This window comes from Cherax quadricarinatus, chromosome 35 (genome assembly GCF_038502225.1).
Source record: "Cherax quadricarinatus isolate ZL_2023a chromosome 35, ASM3850222v1, whole genome shotgun sequence".
NCBI lineage: Eukaryota > Metazoa > Arthropoda > Malacostraca > Decapoda > Parastacidae > Cherax > Cherax quadricarinatus.
Window position 1 is genome coordinate 9,743,927 of NC_091326.1, and position 27,274 is coordinate 9,771,200.

Below are 27,274 nucleotides of genomic sequence, written 5' to 3' on the forward strand. Positions count from 1 at the left end.
ATAATGTTTCACTCACACAGGCTAGTGGTGCTATCCTCTCTCTCTCACTCTCTACCTTGTGTACAGCTAACTCAGCGCTAGAGTATCGTGGGCAGCTACAAGTACCACTCCTGTGGCAGCGGCAGGAGATGTCCTGCAGGTAAGGGACCTTCATGCCTGTAAAGGGCTCTTGATTCAAGGATTTGCAGCTCTCCTGTCCTTTCTCGGATCAAACCTGATTGTCTCCCATTCTTCAGAGAGTGAGAACAACACTTGCTGAATCTGTATGTATGTACTGTACTTACCTAATATGTACTCACCTATATGCGGTTGCAGGGGTCGAGTCCTAACTCCTTGGCCCGCCTTTCAACTTGCTGCTTGCCAGATTCATTCTTTCCTAGCCTTGTGGGCTCTATCCTACCTATTCTTAAAACTATGTGTAGAGTCTTCATCCACCGCATCTTCGTAGAAGTTATTCCACTTCCTGATCACCCTATGTATGTGTGTTCTTGCCTATTTGTGGTTGCAGGGGTCGAGGCACTGCTCCTGCCTCCCTCCCCCCTCCATGGTTTAGAGTGTGTGCGCTCATTGATCTGTGTTTGCGGGGGGTCGAAAGCCAGCTCCTGGCCCCACCTTTTAGATCACTTTACCCAGCATCAATGATTTCTGTCCTCTACTCTTCAAGTTGTATAATGAGTTTGTCTCCACCACTGTCTTGAAGGAAATGTTTCTTTACCTCGCTGTGACTCATCTGTCTTCAGTTTCCACCTGTGTCTCCTTGATCCTGTTCTCATAATTTAACCAGTCTGTCCCTATCTGCCCTGTCAAGTTATTTCAAGATTTTGAACGAAGCGATCATGTCTTTCCTTGTTCTTCTCTCTGCTATGGTTGTCAGGTTCAGTTCCTTCAACCACCCTTCACAGTGCATTCCCCTCAGTTCTAGTACTAGTCTGGTGGCAAACAAACCATACCCCCGGCCGGGATTGAACCCGCGGTCATTATTTTATTATTTATTATCACACCGGCCGACTCCCACCAAGGCAGGGTGGCCCGAAAAAGAAAAACTTTCACCATCATTCACTCCATCACTGTCTTGCCAGAAGGGTGCTTTACACTACAGTTTTTAAACTGCAACATTAACACCCCTCCTTCAGAGTGCAGGCACTGTACTTCCCCTCTCCAGGACTCAAGTCCGGCCTGCCGGTTTCCCTGAATCCCTTCATAAATGTTACTTTGCTCACACTCCAACAGCACGTCAAGTATTAAAAACCATTTGTCTCCATTCACTCCTATCAAACACGCTCACGCATGCCTGCTGGAAGTCCAAGCCCCTCGCACACAAAACCTCCTTTACCCCCTCCCTCCAACCCTTCCTAGGCCGACCCCTACCCCGCCTTCCTTCCACTACAGACTGATACACTCTTGAAGTCATTCTGTTTCGCTCCATTCTCTCTACATGTCCGAACCACCTCAACAACCCTTCCTCAGCCCTCTGGACAACAGTTTTGGTAATCCCGCACCTCCTCCTAACTTCCAAACTACGAATTCTCTGCATTATATTCACACCACACATTGCCCTCAGACATGACATCTCCACTGCCTCCAGCCTTCTCCTCGCTGCAACATTCATCACCCACGCTTCACACCCATACAAGAGCGTTGGTAAAACTATACTCTCATACATTCCCCTCTTTGCCTCCAAGGACAAAGTTCTTTGTCTCCACAGATTCCTAAGTGCACCACTCACTCTTTTTCCCTCATCAATTCTATGATTCACCTCATCTTTCATAGACCCATCCGCTGACACGTCCACTCCCAAATATCTGAATACGTTCACCTCCTCCATACTCTCTCCCTCCAATCTGATATTCAATCTTTCATCACCTAATCTTTTTGTTATCCTCATAACCTTACTCTTTCCTGTATTCACCTTTAATTTTCTTCTTTTGCACACCCTACCAAATTCATCCACCAATCTCTGCAACTTCTCTTCAGAATCTCCCAAGAGCACAGTGTCATCAGCAAAGAGCAGCTGTGACAACTCCCACTTTGTGTGTGATTCTTTATCTTTTAACTCCACGCCTCTTGCCAAGACCCTCGCATTTACTTCTCTTACAACCCCATCTATAAATATATTAAACAACCACGGTGACATCACACATCCCTGTCTAAGGCCTACTTTTACTGGGAAAAAATTTCCCTCTTTCCTACATACTCTAACTTGAGCCTCACTATCCTCGTAAAAACTCTTCACTGCTTTCAGTAACCTACCTCCTACACCATACACTTGCAACATCTGCCACATTGCCCCCCTATCCACCCTGTCATACGCCTTTTCCAAATCCATAAATGCCACAAAGACCTCTTTAGCCTTATCTAAATACTGTTCACTTATATGTTTCACTGTAAACACCTGGTCCACACACCCCCTACCTTTCCTAAAGCCTCCTTGTTCATCTGCTATCCTATTCTCCGTCTTACTCTTAATTCTTTCAATTATAACTCTACCATACACTTTACCAGGTACACTCAACAGACTTATCCCCCTATAATTTTTGCACTCTCTTTTATCCCCTTTGCCTTTATACAAAGGAACTATGCATGCTCTCTGCCAATCCCTAGGTACCAAAACTATATCCCCACCTGCTTTTAACATTTCTATCTTTATCCCATCAATCCCGGCTGCCTTACCCCCTTTCATTTTACCTACTGCCTCACGAACTTCCCCCACACTCACAACTGGCTCTTCCTCACTCCTACAAGATGTTATTCCTCCTTGCCCTATACACGAAATCACAGCTTCCCTATCTTCATCAACATTTAACAATTCCTCAAAATATTCCCTCCATCTTCCCAATACCTCTAACTCTCCATTTAATAACTCTCCTCTCCTATTTTTAACTGACAAATCCATTTGTTCTCTAGGCTTTCTTAACTTGTTAATCTCACTCCAAAACTTTTTCTTATTTTCAACAAAATTTGTTGATAACATCTCACCCACTCTCTCATTTGCTCTCTTTTTACATTGCTTCACCGCGGTCATAGAGTCTCAAAACTCCAGCCCGTCTGCCCGTTTGCAATCGTGTCATTACGATTTCTTGAGTCTGGTGGCAAACCTTTGGACCTTTTCGAGCTTTTGCATATGCTTGACCAGGTGTGTGGGGGATGCATGCTGGAGTTGCCTATTCAATGACTGACCTAACATAAGTCGTATACAGAGTTCTAAAGAATTCTTTGTTCAGGTTTCTAAAAGCTGTTCCGAGAATTGATAATTTTGAATATACTGCTGCCGTTATACAGTTAAAGTGCAATTCTGGCATTGCGCTTAGCGTTATACTCACTCCCAGGTCCTTTTCACTCTCTGATAGTTGCATCCTCTCTAGGCCTTGCTGTACTCAAGTGTCTGGTCTACCCTCTCCTTCTCCAAAGCATATGAGCTTGCATTTGCTTGGATTAAATTCGAAAAACCACTTGTTTAACCACATCTACAGTCTGTTGAGGTCTCTGGAGTTTATCACTGTCCCCTCCTGCTCTTATTCTCATTAGTTTTACGTCGTCAGCAGACAGTGCGACATAGGACTCAATCCCCTCTGGGAGGTTATTCACGTATATTAGGAACAATAGTGTTCATAATACCGATCTTGCAGAAACCCACTCGTTACTCTCTCAAATTCTGATGTTTCAATCCTTACTGTTACACTCTGCCTACTGATATTTATGTAGTAATTGACTCACTGGAGCGCTCTGCCTTTTAACTCTGCCTGTTCTTCTATTTTCTGAATTAATCTATGGAATGGTACTGTACCAAATTCTTATCTACAGCCTAAGAAAAGTCAGTCCACCCAACTCTGTCTTGTTTTATCTCTGTGACTCTCATAGAATTCCAGCAAATTCATAATACAGGATTTTCCATCCCCCCAAATTCCTCTTCTCTCCAAGTGTCCCATTATGCTTGTCCTTACCATTGTCTCCAGAACTTTTTAAGTATACATGTCATTCGGGCTTCTTGTCTGCCCTCCTTTTTTAGACAGGGCCTACAATTGCCATTTTCCAGTTTTCTGGCGATTGTCCTAATTGGAGAGACTAGTTGAATACCTTTACTATTGGGTCACATAGTTGTTTTTATCTCTTCTTTCTGCACCCATGGAGATATGTTGTCTGGTCCAGTTGCTTGTGTTACATCAAGTTCATGTCGTAGTCTCATCACTTCTTTTGTTGTGTTGATACTCCAGCACCCATTGATCTGTTGGGACTACAGTGCCTTGCCTTCCGGTTGTTCTCTAATTTCTTCTGTGAAGACTTGTTTTTAACCTTTTGCTAAGCATTTCTCATATTTCTCTGTCATTCTCTGTTAGGGTTCCTTCCTCCTTCCTAAGCGAAGAACAAAGAGGCACAATACCGTGACTGAAACAATATACAAATCATCTCTCTCGTATGTGTGGGTTATTTGTGTAATATATCCTTCCTCAACCTTATCACTGGATCCTTCACAGTCGTCTTTTTTTCTTATATGGTTGTTGATTAACTCTGATTCGGTTTTGACCCTTAATGCTGTATCATTTGCAAACTTTCACCTTCACTTCGTATACCTGCTTACTCGTTACTAGTAGCCTATTAGCTACTAGCATTTTGATTGGCTCTATATTTCTTTCAAATCCTCTTGCTCCGTCCCTTGGCCTCTTTGCATGCTTGGCTTAGTCATGGGCTTTGTGTTTCCTGCTTCGTTTCTTCCTGGTTGGTATGAATTTTTCCTTAGCCTCTTGGCACTTTTGTTCTAATATCTCCATCATTTCTTGTACAATCCTATCTTCCAGGTCTCTTTTCCATTCCACTTCTCTCCGAAAACTTATCATTCTATCATACTCGCCTCTTCTGTAGTTCCATTTTCTGTTACTTCCTCCCTTTTTCCACTTTCCTTTGTACCAACTACTCAAAGCTTAGTACTGTATAATAGCTGGCTCCTATTATTTCCCCATAATTCCCGCAATGTTGTATTCGTTTTGTGAGAAAACCAAATCAAGTCTCGCTGGCTCATCTCCCCTTCCCCCACCTTGCTGCTGGCTGCACGCAAACCAACGTACGAGCCACAGCCCGGCTGATCAGGAACTGACTTTAGGTCATTGTCCAGTGCCAGCTTGAAGACTGCCAGGGGTCTGTTGGTAATCCCCCTTATGTGTGCTGGGAGGCAGTTGAACAGTCTCGGGCCCCTGACACTTATTGTATGGTCTCTTAACGTGCTAGTGACACCCCTGCTTTTCATTGGGGGGATGGTGCATCGTCTGCCAAGTCTTTTGCTTTCGTAGTGAGTGATTTTCGTGTGCAAGTTCGGTACTAGTCCCTCTAGGATTTTCCAGGTGTATATAATCATGTATCTCTCCCTCCTGCGTTCCAGGGAATACAGGTTTAGAAACCTCAAGCGCTCCCAGTAATTGAGGTGTTTTATCTCCGTTATGCGCGCCGTGAAAGTTCTCTGTACATTTTCTAGGTCGGCAATTTCACCTGCCTTGAAAGGTGCTGTTAGAGTGCAGCAATATTCCAGCCTAGATAGAACAAGTGACCTGAAGAGTGTCATCATGGGCTTGGCCTCCCTAGTTTTGAAGGTTCTCATTATCCATCCTGTCATTTTTCTAGCAGATGCGATTGATACAATGTTATGGTCCTTGAAGGTGAGATCCTCCGACATAATCACTCCCAGGTCTTTGACGTTGGTGTTTCGCTCTATTTCGTGGCCAGAATTTGTTTTGTACTCTGATGAAGATTTAATTTCCTCATGTTTACCATATCTGAGTAATTGAAATTTCTCATCGTTGAACTTCATATTGTTTTCTGCAGCCCACTGAAAGATTTGGTTGATGTCCGCCTGGAGCCTTGCAGTGTCTGCAATGGAAGACACTGTCATGCAGATTCGGGTGTCATCTGCAAAGGAAGACACGGTGCTGTGGCTGACATCCTTGTCTATGTCGGATATGAGGATGAGGAACAAGATGGGAGCGAGTACTGTGCCTTGTGGAACAGAGCTTTTCACCGTAGCTGCCTCGGACTTTACTCTGTTGACGACTACTCTCTGTGTTCTGTTAGTGAGGAAATTATAGATCCATCGACCGACTTTTCCTGTTATTCCTTTAGCGCGCATTTTGTGCGCTATTACGCCATGGTCACACTTGTCGAAGGCTTTTGCAAAGTCTGTATATATTACATCTGCATTCTTTTTGTCTTCTAGTGCATTTAGGACCTTGTCGTAGTGATCCAGTAGTTGAGACAGACAGGAGCGACCTGTTCTAAACCCATGTTGCCCTGGGTTGTGTAACTGATGGGTTTCTAGATGGGTGGTGATCTTGCTTCTTAGGACCCTTTCAAAGATTTTTATGATATGGGATGTTAGTGCTATTGGTCTGTAGTTCTTTGCTGTTGCTTTACTGCCCCCTTTGTGGAGTGGGGCTATGTCTGTTGTTTTTAGTAACTGAGGGACGACCCCCGTGTCCATGCTCCCTCTCCATAGGATGGAAAAGGCTCGTGATAGGGGCTTCTTGCAGTTCTTGATGAACACAGAGTTCCATGAGTCTGGCCCTGGGGCAGAGTGCATGGGCATGTCATTTATCGCCTGTTCGAAGTCATTTGGCGTCAGGATAACATCGGATAGGCTTGTGTTAATCAAATTTTGTGGCTCTCTCATAAAAAATTCATTTTGATCTTCGACTCTCAGTCTGGTTAGCGGCTTGCTAAAAACTGAGTCATATTAGGACTTGAGTAGCTCACTCATTTCCTTGCTGTCATCTGTGTAGGACCCATCTTGTTTAAGTAGGGGCCCAATACTGGGCGTTGTTCTCGATTTTGATTTGACATAGGAGAAGAAATACTTTGGGTTTCTTTCGATTTCATTTATAGCTTTTAGTTCTTCCCGCGATTCCTGACTCCTAAAGGATTCTTTTAGCTTAAGTTCGATGCTTGCTATTTCTCTGACCAGTGTCTCCCTGCGCATTTCAGATATATTGACCTCTTTTAGCCGCTCTGTTATTCTTTTCCGTCGCCTGTAAAGGGAGCGCCTGTCTCTTTCTATTTTACATCTACTCCTCCTTTTTCTTAGAGGAATAAGCCTTGTGCATACATCGAGTGCCACCGAGTTAATCTGTTCTAGGCATAAGTTTGGGTCTGTGTTGCTTAGTATATCTTCCCAGCTTATATCGGTTAGGACTTGGTTTACTTGGTCCCACTTTATGTTTTTGTTATTGAAGTTGAATTTGGTGAATGCTCCCTCGTGACTAGTCTCATTTTGTCGGTCTGGGGCTCCTCGCATACATGTCTGAACCTCAATTATGTTGTGATCTGAGTATATTGTTTTTGATATGGTGACATTTCTTATCAGATCATCATTGTTAGTGAATATGAGGTCTAGTGTATTCTCCAGTCTAGTAGGCTCTATTATTTGCTGGTTTAAATTGAATTTTGTGCAGAGATTTAAAAGCTCGTGTGAGTGTGAGTTTTCATCAGAGCTGCCTCCTGGTGTTACTACTGCAACAATATTATTTGCTATATTCCTCCATTTTAGGTGCCTTAAGTTGAAATCCCCCAGGAGCAAGATGTTGGGTGCAGGAGCTGGAAGATTTTCCAGACAGTGGTCAATTTTTAACAGCTGTTCCTGGAATTGCTGGGATGTTGCATCCGAGGCTTGTAGACTACCACAATGACTAGGTTTTGGTTCTCGACCTTTACTGCTAAAACTTCCACTACGTCATTTGAGGCATTAAGCAGTTCTGTGCAAACAAGTGACTCTGCAATGTACAGGCCAACCCCCCCCCCTTTTGCCTGTTCACTCTGTCACATCTGTATAGGTTGTAACCTGGGATCCATATTTCATTGTCCAAGTGATCCTTTATGTGGGTCTCAGTGAAAGCCGCGAACATTGCCTTTGCCTCTGCAAGCAGTCCACGGATGAAAGGTATTTTGTTGTTTGTTGCTGGCTTTAGACCCTGTATATTTGCAAAGAAGAATGTTATCGGACTTGTTGTTTCCTTCACATATTGGCTCAGAAAGTTCTTCATTACTCTTCATGTCTGTGGTCTTCCCTGGGGATGCCCCAGTTTTCCCAGCCAGTCTCATTGTGGTCTCAATTTCCTAGTACTAAGAGTTTAGTTAGGTTCTTGCCCTCTTAGCCACTGTTTCCAATATGAATCACTGTCAAGATAAGATTTAGTTCGGATTTTTAACCCCGGAGGGTTAGCCACCCAGGATAACCCAAGAAAGTCAGTGCGTCATCGAGGACTGTCTAACTTATTTCCATTGGAGTCCTTAATCTTGTCTCCCAGGATGCGACCCACACCAGTCGACTAACACCCAGGTACCTATTTGCTGCTAGGTGAACAGGACAATAGGTGTAAGGAAACGTGTCGGAATTTCCACCCGCCGGAAATCGAACCCGGGCCCTCCGTGTGTGAAGCGGGAGTTTTAGCCACCAGACCACCGGTGGTCTCCTGTTGTTTGGTGGAGAAATGTACATCAATGCTACTGTTACTTTTGTTTCTCCAAGACATATAGTAGCTGTTATATACAGCAGTCCAAGAAATCTCCTGTTTCCAATTCTCCTAGTTCCTCAAATCTCCCGTGATTTCTGACCATCAAAACAACTCCTCCTGCATTGTTTGTTCTTCCCTTACCTACTAACTGGTAACCCTCCGGGGATATCTGTGAATTTCATCTCCGTAATAGCTACTAACTAATACAGGGTTTTCTTCCTCAACTTTTTCCATCGACTCTTCACACTTGATGGTTGTCTATCATCACCTGAGTACCACACTGTGAGTCTTCTGACCTTTACTGTTTTCTGGGCATGCCGTTTTCTTATTTTATTTCTGAGGGGTATTGGAATCTTTGAAGGGGCACTGAGGTATCCTGTACTCGTCCCCTCTCTTGCTCAACCCTTTCCACAATAGGCCTTCTGTTTCCTGTTTCATTCCTCTGTTTCTTCGTTATCTTTTCCCATGTCTCCTTCTCTGGTCATCCTGCTTTTTCCCTCTTATCTTCCTTGACAGATGTACATGAATAGTATACACTACCCACAAAATGAAGAATTAGACACATGGGCGACATCTGGGTATTTTTATTTATAAACCACCATCCAGTGGCTTTATCATTTTTCCTTGACAGATGCCATGTGTGTGTGTGTGTGTGTGTGTGTGTGTGTGTGTGTGTGTGTGTGTGTGTGTGTGTGTGACTCAGAGGTCAGTGACCTAACCCCCCCCACACACACAAAATGTGGGACACTTCCGCCGGCCCTACAACCTCTCTTAACACCTTACTCTCTCTGTCCTTCATTCATGAAGACTTCGTTTACTTCCTTCATCTCTCTCTCACTCTCCTGCCTCTCTATCTCTCACTTCTCCTTCTCTCTTTCCTCTTGTCTCTCTCTATCTCTCACGTATAAAACAGTTGGTTCATACATATACACAACACTTATAATGTTGAGATGCAACAAGTACAACAGCTGGTTCATACCTACATACAACGGGTGTATTGTTAACATACAACATACATAGCAACTGAAGCATGAGAATGGAGTCTTACACACCTCCGAAGGTAAGTCGTGGAGGGTCTTGAAGACCTCCATCCTCATGCCTCAGTTTCTCATTGTTCCAGACTCTGATACACGCGCTCAGCAGGTGGAGGATCAAGCCTCCACCACCTCTTGAACTGAATGTCCCACATGGGTTTAGCGCTTAACATGAATTTAACACATTAAACATGTTCCAGACTGGAGCTGAACTCTTCTCCAGGCTGAGGGACTGACTACTTTAAAAACTATTTCTGCCAGGTCGCTGGACTGATGACATCTTTACCTCGCCACTACTCCAGCTGTCTCTGTATTCGACTGAAGAAGTCTACAGTATAGGTGAAAGTTTTCACTCAACAATAAAGATACCTAACTGTTGCACATGTAACTTATTCTTCAACTTGTTATGTTGCATCATAGCTGATATTTTTCTCCTGCAACCATTTCTTGACCTGTGTTGATGTGTGGCATAAAGTGAAGAATTAGACACATGTTTAACGTCTGGGTATCTCTATTTGTAGACATTTTGCCATCCAGTGACTTTGTCAGTACAAGGACATAATGTGAGGACTCTAGAACTATGTACAAAGGACGAGGTAATTAGGTCTTGTAGTTGGTGAAGTGCACCGTGGTTTTGAGGACATTATTATACTGTGTTCTAAGTGAACGTTGTCTTCCGTTCTTGTGTTCTACCTGGACGTTGTCTTCTGTTCTTGTGTTCTACCTGAACGTTGTCTTCTGTTCTTGTGTTCTACCTGAACGTTGTCTTCCGTTCTTGTGTTCTACCTGAACGTTGTCTTCTGTTCTTGTGTTCTACCTGAACGTTGTCTTCCGTTCTTGTGTTCTACCTGAACGTTGTCTTCCGTTCTTGTGTTCTACCTGAACGTTGTCTTCCGTTCTTCTCATCCCTGCAGGAGTACTGTGGACATCGTTCATGGGACCCATGATCCTGCGGAGGTCGGAATCACCCCCGTGGGCTACCTCCGCCCGCGGGGACACTATCATGACGCCCGCCATGGTGGGCGGCCTGGTGATGGGCATCTCGCTGACCATTGCTACGCTCTTCTGCACTGCCCTCTGCCTCGCCCTCTGGTGTAGGTAAGACATTAACAATAGTGTAAGTGCGGTGTGAGGTTTCTCTGCATCAGAATAAGAATATAAGAATGGAAAAGTAGTGCAGCGGGTTTACTGGCCCATGATAGGCAGGTCATTCTGAAATCTGGACGCTTCTCCCTCATATCTTGTCCAACCCATGTTGCAGGAGGCTGCGGGGTGCGGCAGGGTCCCCCAGCCCCGCCACCTTCCTGGTCTCCAAACGTAAGGCAGATCCCTATGCTACACCAGACCATCCCATGGCCTTCGTCATGCCCACTGTAAGTAATACTGAAGGTATTACTCCTTTCTATTCTCTTGACATACTACCTCTTCCCCCTGATCACGCTACTTCACCCCTCCCCCACTAACCACGCAGCAGGGACAATTACAGCTGCGTCAGGCACAGATGGTAGGCAGGTACATTTGGTGTTGGAGCGCCTATAAGCTGTTTACATGCTACTGTTATACATAGACTCGGCTGTGTTTAATAAGGTGTATAATAACTACACATGTATGGAAAAAAAAAACACTTGTACAACGTTAAGTGGCTCAAGAAACCGAAATAACACAATTGCAAACAAATCAGAGAATGAATAGGTCTAAGTTTTAGGTCTCACTTGACATAGGCTCGAGTCCCACCCGTTCTGTGATTTGAAACGTCAAGTAAGTTTAAGAAAACGTTTTTTCCACCAAAGGATTTATCAGTTCCTAGTGGCTGCATTCTTGCCACAATGCTCATTTAATACATCTGCTCTGTGGACCAGATGTAATTATTGGGTAAGTGGAAATCCTCGTTGATGAAGCGGTTTTCCACTTGCCCAGAAGTGGTTATTGGAAAGGCATATACACAAGCAGAAGAACCTGCTTCAAGAAAGCCTCTTGGGGAGACTACAAACACGAGAATGTTTTGATGTCACCTTACGCAGGATTCTCTGTTCTTCACTCAGTCTTCGAAGTTCATTAATGTGAATGTTGTCAATTAGGAAGAACTCATTTAAAATTTAATCCTTTCTAAAATTTTCTCTTATACATTTAAAGATATATATTTTTTCGTCTATGTTAGTATAAAAATTAATGATTTTGTACAAAAGCACCTTAGGAAACTTACCTAACCTTGTTATAATAAACGCACTTTAATTTAGCCTAATCTAACTAAATATATTCTATATAAGTTTACCTTTGGAGTCTTTTATCTACATTTTACATTGTATGCAAATTTTGTGTGACGTCGCAACACTTCGTGACAACACATTGTGTAGCCTTGTACACCGTGTTAGACCATTGTCCACACCGTGTACAACATTGTCCACACCGTGTACCACATTGTCCACACCGTGTACAACATTGTCCACACCGTGTACCACATTGTCCACACCGTGTACAACATTGTCCACACCGTGTACCAAATTGTCCACACCGTGTACAACATTGTCCACACCGTGTACAACATTGTCCACACCGTGTACCAAATTGTCCACACCGTGTACAACATTGTCCACACCGTGTACAACATTGTCCACACCGTGTACAACATTGTCCACACCGTGTACCACATTGTCCACACCGTGTACAACATTGTCCACACCGTGTACAACATTGTCCACACCGTGTACCACATTGTCCACACCGTGTACAACATTGTCCACACCGTGTACAACATTGTCCACACCGTGTACCACATTGTCCACACAGTGTACAACATTGTCCACACCGTGTACAATATTGTCCACACCGTGTACAACATTGTCCACACCGTGTACAACATTGTCCACGCCGTGTACAACATTGTCCACACCGTGTACAACATTGTCCACACCGTGTACCAGATTGTCCACACCGTCTACGACATTGTCCACACCGTGTACAACATTGTCCACACCGTGTACAACATTGTCCACACCGTTTACCACACTGTCCACACCGTGTGCCACACACTGTCCACAACGTGTGACACACACTGTCCACACCGTGTGCCACACACTGTCCACAACGTGTGACACACACTGTCCACACCGTGTGCCACACACTGTCCACACCGTGTGCCACACACTGTCCACACCGTGTACTACATTGTCCACACCGTGTACTACACTGTCCACACCGTGTACCACACACTGTCCACATTGTGTACCACACTGTCCACACCGTGTACCACACACTGTCCACACCGTGTACCACACTGTCCACACCGTGTACCACACACTGTCCACACCGTGTACCACACACTGTCTACAACGTGTACCACACTGTCCACGCCGTGTACACCATTGGTCACACCGTGTACTCCACTGTCCACGCCGTATACTACACACTGTCCACACCGTGTACCACACACTGTCCACACCGCGTACCACACAGTCCTCACCGTGTACCACACTGTTCGCACCGTGTACCACAGTCCACACCGTGTACCACACACTGTCCACACCGCGTACCACACAGTCCACACCGTGTACCACACACTGTCCACACCGTGTACCACACACTGTCCACACCGTGTACCACACACTGTCCACACCGTGTACCACACACTGTCCACACCGTGTACCACACACTGTCCACACCGCGTACCCCACTGTCCACACCGTGTACCACACTGTCCACACCGTGTACCACACACTGTCCACACCGTGTACTACATTGTCCACACCGTGTACCACACACTGTCCACATTGTGTATCACACTGTCCACACCGTGTACCACACTGTCCACACCGTGTACTACATTATCGACACCGTGTACCACACACTGTCCACACCGTGTACTACATTGTCCACACCGTGTACCACACTGTCCACACCGTGTACTACATTGTCCACACCGTGTACCACACACTGTCCACACCGTGTACTACATTGTCCACACCGTGTACCACACACTGTCCACACCGTGTACCACACTGTCCACACCGTGTACTACATTGTCCACACCGTGTACCACACTGTCCACACCGTGTACCACACACTGTCCACACCGTGTACTACACACTGTCTACAACGTGTACCACACTGTCCACGCCGTGTACACCATTGGTCACACCGTGTACTCCACTGTCCACGCCGTATACTACACACTGTCCACACCGTGTACCACACACTGTCCACACCGTGTACCACACACTGTCTACAACGTGTACCACACTGTCCACGCCGTGTACACCATTGGTCACACCGTGTACTCCACTGTCCACGCCGTATACTACACACTGTCCACACCGTGTACCACACACTGTCCACACCGCGTACCACACAGTCCTCACCGTGTACCACACTGTTCGCACCGTGTACCACAGTCCACACCGTGTACCACACACTGTCTACAACGTGTACCACACTGTCCACGCCGTGTACACCATTGGTCACACCGTGTACTCCACTGTCCACGCCGTATACTACACACTGACCAAACCGTGTACCACACACTGTCCACACCGTGTACCACACACTGTCCACACCGTGTACCACACACTGTCCAGATCATGTACCACACACTGTCCACACCGTGTACCACACACTGTCCACACCGTGTACCACACACTGTCCACACCGTGTACCACACACAGTCCACACCGTGTACCACACACTGTCCACACCGTGTACCACACACTGTCCACACCGTGTACCACACACAGTCCACACCGTGTACCACACACTGTCCACACCGTGTACCACACACTGTCCACACCGTGTACCACACACTGTCCACACCGTGTACCACACACTGTCCACACCGTGTACCACACACTGTCCACACCGTGTACCACACACAGTCCACACCGTGTACCACACACTGTCCACACCGTGTACCACACATTGTCCAGATCATGTACCACAGTCCACACCGTGTACCACTAGTTTAAAACACTGTGTACCACTAGTTTAAAACACCGTGTACCACTAGTTTAAAACACCGGTACCACTAGTTTAAAACACCGTGTACCACTAGTTTAAAACACCGTGTACCACTAGTTTAAAACACCGTGTACCACTAGTTTAAAACACCGTGTACCACTAGTTTAAAACACCGTGTACCACTAGTTTAAAACACCGTGTACCAATAGTTTAAAACACCGGTACCACTAGTTTAAAACACCGGTACCACTAGTTTAAAACACCGTGTACCACTAGTTTAAAACACCGGTTCCACTAGTTTAAAACACCGTGTACCACTAGTTTAGAACACTGTGTGCCACTAGTTTAAAACACCGTGCACCACTAGTTTAAAACACCGTGTACCACTAGTTTAAAACACCGGTACCACTAATTTAAAACACCGTGTACCATTAGTTTAAAACACCGTGTACTACTAGTTTAAAACAACCGTGTACCACTAGTTTAAAACACCGTGTGCCACTAGTTTAAAACACCGGTTCCACTAGTTTAAAACACCGTGTACCACTAGTTTAAAACACCGTGTACCACTAGTTTAAAACACCGTGTACCACTAGTTTAAAACACCGTGTACCACTAGTTTAAAACACCGGTTCCACTAGTTTAAAACACCGGTTCCACTAGTTTAAAACACCGGTTCCACTAGTTTAAAACACCGTGTACCACTAGTTTAAAACACCGTGTACCACTAGTTTAAAACACCGGTTCCACTAGTTTAAAACACCGGTTCCACTAGTTTAAAACACCGGTTCCACTAGTTTAAAACACCGGTTCCACTAGTTTAAAACACCGGTTCCACTAGTTTAAAACACCGTGTACCACTAGTTTAAAACACCGGTTCCACTAGTTTAAAACACCGGTTCCACTAGTTTAAAACACCGGTTCCACTAGTTTAAAACACCGGTTCCACTAGTTTAAAACACCGGTTCCACTAGTTTAAAACACCGTGTACCACTAGTTTAAAACACCGTTTACCACTAGTTTAAAACACCGTGTACCACTAGTTTAAAACACCGTGTACCACTAGTTTAAAACACCGGTTCCACTAGTTTAAAACACCGGTTCCACTAGTTTAAAACACCGGTTCCACTAGTTTAAAACACCGTGTACCACTAGTTTAAAACACCGTGTACCACTAGTTTAAAACACCGGTTCCACTAGTTTAAAACACCGGTTCCACTAGTTTAAAACACCGGTTCCACTAGTTTAAAACACCGGTTCCACTAGTTTAAAACACCGGTTCCACTAGTTTAAAACACCGTGTACCACTAGTTTAAAACACCGTGTACCACTAGTTTAAAACACCGGTTCCACTAGTTTAAAACACCGGTTCCACTAGTTTAAAACACCGGTTCCACTAGTTTAAAACACCGGTTCCACTACTTTAAAACACCGGTTCCACTAGTTTAAAACACCGTGTACCACTAGTTTAAAACACCGTGTACCACCGTGTACCAGTTTAAAACACCGGTTCCACTAGTTTAAAACACCGGTTCCACTAGTTTAAAACACCGGTTCCACTAGTTTAAAACACCGTGTACCACTAGTTTAAAACACCGGTTCCACTAGTTTAAAACACCGGTACCACTAGTTTAAAACACCGTGTACCACTAGTTTAAAACACCGTGTACCACTAGTTTAAAACACCGGTACCACTAGTTTAAAACACCGGTTCCACTAGTTTAAAACACCGGTACCACTAGTTTAAAACACCGTGTACCACTAGTTTAAAACACCGTGTACCACTAGTTTAAAACACCGGTACCACTAGTTTAACACTATACCAGTCTAACACACCATGTACCACTAGTTTAACACTATACCAGTCTAACACACCATGTACCACTAGTTTAACACTATACCAGTCTAACACACCGTGTGTCAAACACCATGTTCTCTAACACCATGTCCTCTCTTGATCTAGGGAACTGGATCTGTGCTCCAGTTCCCTGAATTGAGTCTGAATACCTTCCATCCCCCCCTCTACAGGCGCTGTATAAACCTACGGGTTTAGCGCTACCCCATGATTATAATAATAATAATAATCTATCTTCATGTACCACACACTGTATCCTAACACCGTGTTCCACACTGTGTAGTCTAGCACTACGCCCTACACTATGTAGTCTAGCCTTATCATACACTATGTGGTGTAAGACAGTCTAGTCAGACAAACCGTGAACCACACCTGTAGGCTAACACCGTCTACTACACAGTGCCTCCAGACAATATTCTTGACCGAAGTTAGTATACTTTCATATGTCAGGTAATAACATTTCAGTGTTGAAGGTGCAGATTATGTTAAGAGATTGTCACCTTTGGCAGATCACACAGAGTGAGGCTGGCAGTGAGCCCCGTACACCCACGCCCACTACTCTACTCACGCCCACAGAGCATATGAAAGAGTTCGGGCGGGGCACTGGGTCACCCACACACTTCACCAGCGGTATCGAGGGCCACATGCTACACTCTCTTAGTGAGTACCTCATTCTGACCACTAGTTAGTAACGAAATGCCTCCTCCAAGTCCTGTGCTGGTGACCAGGTACGAGCCAGTACTGTGTTAGTGACCAGGTGCGTCCCATTCCTGTGTTAGTGGACGGATGTGTCCCACTCCTGTGTTAGTGGACATGTGTGTCCCACTTCTGTGTTAGTGGCCAGGTGCGTCTAACTTCTGTGTATTGGTGGCCAGGTTCGTCCCACTCCGGTGTTGTGACCAGGTGCGTTGCAGTCCTGTGTGTTGTGACCATGTGCTTCCCACTCCACTATGTTTTAACTAGGTGCTTCCGACGCTAGTGTGTTGTGACCAGGTGCTTCCCACTCGTGTGTTGTGACCAGGTGCGTCCCACCCTGTGTTGTGACCAGGTGCTTCCCACTCGTGTGTTGTGACCAAGTGCTTCCCACTCCAGTGTGTTGTGACCAGGTGCGTCCCAGTCCTGTGTGTTGTGACCAGGTGCTTCCCACTCCAGTATGTCGTGACCAGGTGCTTCCCACTCCAGTGTGTTGTGACCAGGTGCGCCCCAGTCCTGTGTGTTGTGACCATGTGCTTCCTACTCCTGTGCCTACATTGCCCTATTTCTTCTTGCAGTTGATCTAAGGTCAGTGTCACGTCTTTTTTTAACATATATTTGCATACATATTGAATCATATTAGGCCAGCATTATGTAGTGTTAGAGCACTGGCTGGCTGCTTTCAAAATCGACTCTCCATGATTCGAGTCCTGTGCATTCCTCGAATTGTTTACAATCGTGTTATTTACTATTTTGCTAACTGTTGCCTCTGTTTTCTGATAACCTATTATGTATTTACAAGGGGTTACATTTTACATGCAGGAAATAGGCACCTGAGTGTTAGGTGCCTGTTGTGTGGCAGCCTGGTGTTAGGTGGCTGTTGTGTGTGGCAGCCTGGGTGTTAGGAGACTGTTGTGTGTGGCATCCTGGGTGTTAGGTGACTGTTGTGTGTGGCAACCTGGGTGTTTAGTGACTGACTGCTGTGTGTGATAGTCTTGGTGTTAGGTGACTTGTGTGTGCCAACCTAGGTGTTTGTGCCAGTCTTCATGTTTGCCTCTTACGGATTACCGCATTTGTTATATCTGAGAGTCTTGTCTCTGTGATAGTGACTACATCAGGGTTCTCCTCTGCTACTCTTTCTTTTGTGCTTCGCATTTCTTAAAAGTACATCTGAAATAGGTCAGGGCTCTGAAATGAGCTGGGATAACTAGTCTTTGTCAACTAAGATGTGTAAAGAAAATAATAATGGAATGCTTCTCTCCCTCAGAACGAGATGGGAAAACACCGCCATCAGCAGCAGGAGCAGTAGTAACATCAACAGGAGCAGCGCCAACAATTTCATCACCGTTATCAGCAGCAGCAACAGGAACATCAGTAGCAACACCAGGAACAGCGGCAGCAGGAGTGTACTCGCCACCTTCTGCGTCTCTACGCCCTCGCTCCGCCTCTCCCCGGGGCTTTCTGCATGGGACGAGAGGTGGGGCTCACACCCCACCTCTCTCCCAGCCTCAGGGGACCAGGAGGCTGTGGGCGGGGTCACAATCTCCTCAGCCTCGCCCCACTCCGCCCAAGACGCTGTTCCACTCCCCCAGTACCACCTCGCCAGGACACCTCCCCAGGGCACTCTACCTCAGGAGGTAAGTTCTCTCCACTGCCTGGTTGACCAGGTCAGCATCCAGGAGGTCTGGTCTGTGACCTGGCCGCTGGGGCTGTGACCTTCAAAAATCGTCAAGTAACCCTTCGTAGTTGTACACGGGAGCTACTAAAGGGCCCTAGATCCAGTGAATTGAAACCATCCTCCCGTTCCCACCCTTCCTTCGGAGTGCAGGCACTGTACTTCCCACCTCCAACACTCAAGTTTGTCTAACCCTGGATCTCTTCATAAGTATTCACACCGCATCAGCACGTGAAATCGTAAAAGCCACTTGCCTCCACTCACCCCTATATAACACGCTCGCAGTCTGTTGTGGATGTCAAGGTCCCTAGAACTCAAAATCTCATTTTCCCCCTTCACCTTCAACCTTTCCTAGGACGACCCTCTAGATTTATACGCCCTCCTAGCCATCCTATTTTTCTTAATCCTCTCCGAATGTCCAAATCAACTCAACAACCCTCAGCCCTTTGAATAATACTTCTGGTGACTCCACAGTCTGCCTCTTAATCCTGTTTGCCTCCCAGGATATAGTTGTCTCCATAAAAGACCTCACTGCACCACCCACTTTTTTACCTTAGTCTGTTCTATGGCTCGCCTCATCCTCACATAACCATCTGCTGGCAAGTCAGCTCCCAAACGTCTAAACACATTTACTTCCTTCATACTCCCTCCCTCCAGACTAATATCCAATCTCTTATTGCTTAGATTTTTGTCACTCATTACCTTAATCTTTCCTGTGTTCACTTTTAATATCCTTTTTACATACCCTCCCAAATTGGTTTATCAACCTTTGCAACTTCTCCTCCGAATCTCCCATATCATGTCGCTCTCTTTACCAAAGCGCTCAAGTGAGAGTTCAAGCAACTCTCACTTGAGCTCTTATTCTTGGGGATGTGTTTATATACACTAGTTTTAAATTTATTTATTTTTAAATATCATAGGGGAAAAACCTCCAGACTCTCAAACCCGTGTTTTATCCTTATGATATTTAAAATCAGTAAATTTAAAACTAATGTATGTAAACACCCTCTTCCCTCATCCCCCCGAGTTGTTGCTCGCTTTTCCGTGTGTAGTAGTCAACCGGCCCTTCTGATGGTCTCCATCATCATGCGGCAACTTTGTTTTTGTGCCGTTGACTCGGACAACCTTGCTTGATGACCACCACCTTTAAGAATGCCTTTAGCGTCACTTCCTGAAGCTCAACCAGCTGTAATATCACATCCTGTAGTCCAGACCATTTCCTGTAGCTGAGACCAGCTTTAACGTCACATCCTCTAGCTGAGACCAGCTCTAACGTCACATCCTGTAACTCAGACATTCTCCAACGTCACGTCCTGTAGCTGAGAGCAATCACAACCCTTCCTCCAGGAACGCTACTTGCTTGGACGAGCTGAGGGAGGCCCTCCACCACTCCTTCCACTCCTCGGACCTGCCTAGCACTCCCACCAGCCCTGAACCCGGCGACCTGACCACCCCGGACTCTGTGGACGGCTGGGCACCCGTCTGGACGCCTGCCTCCAGTATAGGGTCAGGTAAGAAGCTCTGAGGGTGGTGGACAGTGTTTTTCACTGCGTTCGTAACATCCACAAGCACATTCATAACATAAATTACACCACAAACATTCGTAACGTTGATGGTATACGGATAAAGATAAACATGCACCTCATACATAATCATTGTTTTTACAGAGGCGCCCAGATACAACAGTTTAGAAGCATAAGTAAGTAAGTAAGTAAGTAAGTTTATTCAGGTATACACAAATACAGTTACATAGAATTATCATACATAGCAGCATATGTGTAGAGAACCTAGGATAACCCAAAAAAGTCAGACAGAGTGACTTATTTCCATTGGGGTCCTTTATATAAAGATATAAAACATATCCCTCCAAACTGTCAGTATCCCAAACCCCTTCTTTAAAGTGCAGACACTGTACTTCCCATTTCCAGGACTCAAGTCCGACTATATGAAAATAACCGGTTTCCCTGAATCCCTTCATTATTTATATATATATATGTATATATATAAATATATATATATATATATATATATATATATATATATATATATATATATATGTGTGTGTGTGTGTGTGTGTGTGTGTGTGTGTGTGTGTGTGTGTGTCGTGCCGAATATGTAAAACTGGTCAATTAGCAAGAACACATTTAAAATTAAGTTCTTTCTGAAATTTTTTCTTATACGTTTTAAGATATATTTAAGATATATTTTGTTAATTTAAAAAATTTTAATTTTGCACCAAAAGAATCTTAGAAAACTTACCTAACCTTATTATAACAAGAGCAATTTATTTTAGCCTAACCCAACTAAATATATTTTAAATACGTTTACAATAATTTAGTACTAGCAAACACAATCAAATATATTTTTTTAGTTAGGTTCAGAATGATTTTGGCGAAATAGTTGCATACACAAATTTTCACTTGTCCTATATGGCAAGATGAGGGTTGCTAATTAAGCAAAGATCGCAAGTTCTGCCTATTGGGCACGACATTATATATATATATATATATATATATATATATATATATATATATATATATATATATATATATATATATATATATATATATATATATATATATATATATATATATATATATATATATATATATATATATATATATATATATATATATATATATATATATATATATATATATACACACACACACACACACAGGTACCTCTCGGTGTATATACACAGATACGCATCTATCTCGGTGTATATGCACAAATGTACATCTCGGTATATATACACATACACATCCCGGTGTATGTACACAGATACACATACATCTCGGTGTATACACACAGATACACATCTCGCTGTACATACAGTGAGAGATGCACACCTCTTAGTGTACATACGAATACACAGATGTACACACCAATGGCTTCAGAGGAATGGTTCTAGCAGCCATGCTTCATACCTATCAATAACCCTAACTGCATGTGATGCGGCAGGTGGCGGGTGCGGGCTGGGCGAGCTGCGGCTCCAGCTGCGGTACTGCCTGCGGACCCGTCATCTTACCCTCACCATCCTCTCAGCCAACCAGCTGCCCCTCAGACTGGGTCCTGACCCGGTCGACACCTACACCAAGGTGTGTATGTGTGTTTGTCTGTTTTAAGGGGAAATAAAGAATTATTATATCTTGAGTCTCCCTCTTATCAGTTCCCTGGCGAGTTAATTATCATAGTACACGCCTGAACTAATCTACAGTGGAAGCCTTTTCAAACATGTCGTTTCGACGTAATCTTGATAAAGTTTCATGCTAGAATGGAAGCCTTTTTAAAATATGTTTCGACGTAAACTTGGTAAAGCTTCGTTTTAACCTATACTCGCGAGCTTCATCTGGGCCTGCTACAGGCGGTGCTGCTGCCAGAGAAGCGAGTGAGGTTCACCACGCCAACGGTATCTGCCACAGACAACGCTACGTTCAACGCGGCCTTCACGTACTCTGCCCGCACTTCCCGCCTCGCCCACACCACCCTCAGGCTCTCAGTGTGTCAGGTGGGTGCCCTTCCCACACTACTCTTGAGTGTGTCACGTGGGAACAAACTATGTCATAGGCTTTTTTCTTTTTCACTTATTCACCGTGAGAGTGTGTGTGTGTCCGTGGGCAGGTGACAGAGTGTGGGCGGCGAGTGGTGGTCGGCTACGCTGCCGTGGTTCTGGCGGCCATAGGGGTGCGGACCAGCCTTACCCATGACCTTGATACTGGACTACTCACACTGCACCTTCAGGAGAGTGCTCCAGACCAGCAGGTGAGTCCAAGGGATTGAATATCGTCCCCTTCCCCCCCTCAAACATAACTCGGTGAGTGTACACACGCACACACACACCCTGTTCACACGTCATTTTTTTATATTATTATTATTGCTCTCGCTGTTTAAAATATCATGAAGGGAATTGTGTGTGTGTGTGTGTGTGTGTGTGTGTGTGTGTGTGTGTGTGTGTGTGTGTGTGTGTGTGTGTGTGTGTGTGTGTGTGTGTGTGTGTGTGTGTGTGAGAGTGAGTGAGAGAGAGAGAGAGAGAGAGAGAGAGAGAGAGAGAGAGAGAGAGAGAGAGAGAGAGAGAGAGAGAGAGAGAGAAGAGTGCTTGTTGAAAACACACAAGACTGACGAGCTACAGAGATGTTATCACTAAGAATTATCTGTGGAAATGTTATCTAGGGAGGAATTATCACGATATCTTATCACAACAAAGTGGCTCTAGATGTTATCAGCATTTAGTGCTCACGGAATTTTTACTAGCGTTGGATCACTGGCTCTGGTTAGGAACTATAAAAAAATTAATTGACTTTCACTAACTTTTTAAATCTCGAGTAAATCTTGTAATAACTCATCTCCTAAAGAGGACCTCAGTTAGAGGTTGAATAGTTTTTTAAATCGATCTAGTGACTGTCAGCAACTAGAGGTCGACCCCTCAACCCACGATAAGCCGTAGAGAACGACTGTCATTGAATAAACAGAAGAATGGATGAGGGCTCTAACCGTGGTCCGTGCGAGTAGCAGATAACTTATTACTCTTGTTTCTGTCCCCATGTGAGTTTGAACTAGTCATTGCTAAGTGTTTTTACGTGTTGAAGTTTCAACATAAGAACTTGCAGAAAAAAAGTTGCATTGATACTGTCAGTCATTCCATCTGGAAGCAAGTTTAAGCATAATAAAATTGATTCTAAATCAAATTAAATTTCCATTGCCATTTCCATCGCAAACAGCGATGGAGAGGAGTCAGTCCCCTCTGGCAGGTCATTCATGTGTACTGGGAACAGTTACCGTCCTAGTACTGATGCTTGCGGAACCCCACCAGGTGGGTGTGGGCGGGCAGCTGGAGGTGGGACTCAGCTGGGAGAGGGACACCAGCGACCTCACCATCAAGATATGTAAGCTCACTGATCTACAGCTTCACCACTTCACTCTCCAACACGCTGGTAAGTAGGAGCTCTAATGTCATGAATGGCAGGAAGTACACTGGAGTTCGTGGGAAAGATTGGTAGCATAGGTCTTCGAAGTCTACACCGAGGTTATCTCCTAAGATGAGCTATCTACTTCTCTCTAGATTAATAAATATCGTGTAGCATCCAGGTGTGTGAGTCAGTGTGATATAAAAACAAGGATATAACGAAGACACTAGTGCTGGTATATTTTTTTTTACTTACATAAAGCGCTGAACTTAGTGGATCATTCAGGGAAAGCTGGGATGGAGGTTCGATCCTCCATACACAAAATGCGTTAGAAATAAGTTTTTTCAGTGATGTTGAGATGACAACTGAGACTAATAAGTGTAGTTGAGCAGTAATGAATCCTCGGTATCAGCTATCTTAATGACCCTCTTGTAGTCTATAGGCTTTAAACTCACTCCGTATCAGTAATTCTAATCACCTTAATCGCCAGTTTATGGCAGTATTGTCTTGTTTATACAGACCAGCTGCGTTCCTAATAAGCGAAAGTCTTTAGAGTGCTGAGAAGTGTTAATGCGACTGTGGTGTGTGCCCACAGCACAGGTGTACGTGAAGGTGACTGTGTACATTAATAACACCATCCTATGCTGGAGGAGGACCACCCCGCGGGACCTGGAGGGGCAGGTGACCGAGTTCGACGAGGACCTGGGTCTCCACATGCCCGAGCTCGACCTGGACGCCACACACCTCGTCCTCAGTGCCAGGCTCCGCACTAAACCAGGTCCGTCAACGTGTAAGACTAGTAGCATTTTCCTCCATAGAGTTCCATCTTTACACACTAAGAATTGTTATTCTACCTCGGTTCATTTCAAAGCCTGGCCATTGCTATGATATGGAAACCCTTCCCACGATGCGACCCATACCGGTTGGCTTATGCCTTAGTAACTGTTTATTGTAAGGAGTAGTGGGGATCGAACTGACCTCTTTGCAATTACAAGTCCAGAGTTATACAAATTCTGCCACAGAGTTGACAAAACATAGCTATATGGGTAGCTTCAGCTGATACTTAACCAACACCACACAGGCCTTGTTGCTATGCCATCAGATCAGTTGTCCATCAATGCTGTCGGTTTTTCCCTCTGTCATGCACACAAGTGGCATGTTATAGTGAATACTTTACTGGTCAGAGAAGAGCAGGTGAGTGTCTCACTCTCGCCGGATGAGGCTCCTCTCTGGTTTGGCAAATAACATCAACATGTACAGTTCAGAGAGAAACAGTTTACAAGGCAGGTCTGTATGCTGACTTAATGAGACTGCACAGCGAAACATCGTCAAAATGAAGACTCTAAGAGAAAAGTTTATTCTTTGAGTTCTTGTGAGAATTCTGTTTGAGACGGTCCCAGGGCCTCTCACTTTCATTGTTTTCCCTCAAATAGTTTGCGTATAATAACGAGAGATGATTCTAGTGGTATTATCAAACTACCAATATTGTGTTATGTACAGTATTCTCTGTAAAGTATAGCGATCACGACTCACAACGACCCTCCTTCCCGTGCAGGATGTGGTCGTCGAGTGATGGGGTCGTGCCTAGTAGGGTGCGGTGGCTGCGTCAGTGAGGAGGGTCGTCATCACTGGCACGACATGTTAAGGGCCTTCCCCACCCTCGTGGTCAGGTCACACCCACTCGCCGCCCACTCCCACCTCCACAACGTTTTCCCCAGGGACCAAGACTGGTCGGAGACCTTCCTTACCTCCTCGACAGCGAAGCAGGAGGCTGCCAGGGACCAGAGGGACGCCACTCGTCCCGTCCACTATTACCAGGATTTAGAGAGTTACCTACCCCTGGCCAGCCATACCAGCAGCTACACTACCACCGACAACAGCACTCCTACAAGTTCCTCTACCGAGTGTACCTCCCTCACTAACTTGTCTACCGAGCACAGCACACCCACCAGTCCATCTGCCGCTCGCATAACCCCTACCAGTCCCTTCCTCGACACGAAGTCAAGCGATCATTCTCAGCCTGAGGAGGAGAGCATCTGGATCACAGTAATGTCATCGGTGGAACAGCAGCCTAGGCATCAGGACCAGCTGCTCCCGCCAGCAACACAAGACCCATTGTTGACACAATTGCAGGAATGTAGACAGGACGACCTATTGCTGCCGCAGCAACAGGAGTCTGGGCACGAAGACCCGTTGCTTTCACCTTTGCAGAAGTCTACACAAGAAGACTTACTGCTGCCACCCTCACAGGAGTGTGGTCACAAGGACCTACCTATACCGCCTCTGCCACAGGACTCTGGACTCCAAGACCCATTACTGCAACCGTCGCAGGTCTCTGGACAAAAGGACCCACTGCTGCCACCGCCATCAGAGTCAGAACACGAAGACCCACTCATGCAGGACTCGCATTATCAGCCAGAGGTGCTCATCACTAAAAACAATGTTTAAACCAAGCCTTGTCATATTTACCCCCTGCTAACTTTTTTCTCACGAATCTCTGGCATCAGACCACGTATTAATCAACCTGGCTTTCAGTCCTCTCTTCAAACCGACAGTTCACGCTTCAGCTCACTGCAAATCACACAGTAATATTAAGCTTCACAAACTAAGGATGGTTAACTTAATTATATCATCACAAAGGTGGCTAAGAATATTTCCATTGCTTTATCTAACTACTACCAGCAGGACAACCATTAGAGACTTAATTACTTAATTAGCAAGAAACCCGCAGGTCTAGTTGAAACCAGAGCTGGGGTTTGTCGTGCCATGAAGAGGATGCGAGAAAATATATTTGTGAGAGACAGGTAGAGACCTTCACCATCAGTGAACATCAGTGTGCTTTACTGACAGTGTTTGAACAAAAGGTTTAGAAAAGATAATGAATAAGGCACTTGTGAAACACTTGGGAATCTTTATTCTGGAAGCTTTTTGCCAGCCAGTGGCTTCTTCAGTCCATTGCAGAGAAATAGTGGAAGATGAGAAGTTTGAGGTACTCAGTCCCTCAGCTTGGAGTCAATATATTGTATTCAGTCCATCAGTCTTGGTAAGTGCAGCATTTTCGTGGAGATGGGGCTTATATGTTGCAGACAGATGAGATGGAGCAGTGGTAGGCGGAGTCACCAGTGGAAAAAAAATAGCCTCAATCACTTAATGAAATGGAGTGACATAAACTTATCGTTAAGGAAGAGAGTTTGTAGACGTCGCTGCCTAGAATCAGTTACACAGAACACTGAGCTTCAACATATTCAGAGTTTTAGATAATGGTGAAATTTGCTTAGTGATACCAACAAGTTACAGGTAAAATACACATATGTATTTATCTAGACATTAAGAAAGGAAACGTTTCGCCATTAGTGGCCTCTTCAGTTAAATTAAGACTGAAGAAAGACACCTATGGGGAAACGTTTCCTGATCAGCGCACACTTGTCTTTTATCTACAGTTTTATATATCATCACATATCATCATATTGATGTCAAGCCGTCAGATCAGTCATCAGTGGACATCCCTACAAATTTGGAGCACTGCATCTGACATCTTCATTTCTTTATATAATAATAATATATAGAGAGGAGCTGGATGAGATTTTCGCATGATAATCAGTGACAAACACACGTAACAATATGTACTAGACGTGTATCTCTCACACGTCATGTACTGTATATGCCATATTTAT

The 27,274-nt window shown here is 44.8% G+C and overlaps 1 protein-coding gene across 1 annotated transcript; it reads left to right on the forward strand.

The window, feature by feature from the left end:
- LOC128695143 (uncharacterized) lies at positions 1 to 27,274 on the forward strand. The gene is made up of 12 exons (XM_053785598.2): positions 1 to 139; positions 10,438 to 10,621; positions 10,785 to 10,896; positions 16,835 to 16,985; positions 18,286 to 18,655; positions 20,041 to 20,204; positions 21,658 to 21,794; positions 22,061 to 22,204; positions 22,318 to 22,458; positions 23,507 to 23,627; positions 24,196 to 24,378; positions 25,156 to 27,274. The coding sequence occupies exons 2-12, from the start codon at positions 10,458 to 10,460 to the stop codon at positions 26,046 to 26,048; spliced, it is 2,580 nt and encodes an 859-aa protein (XP_053641573.2). The 5' UTR covers positions 1 to 139; positions 10,438 to 10,457; the 3' UTR covers positions 26,049 to 27,274.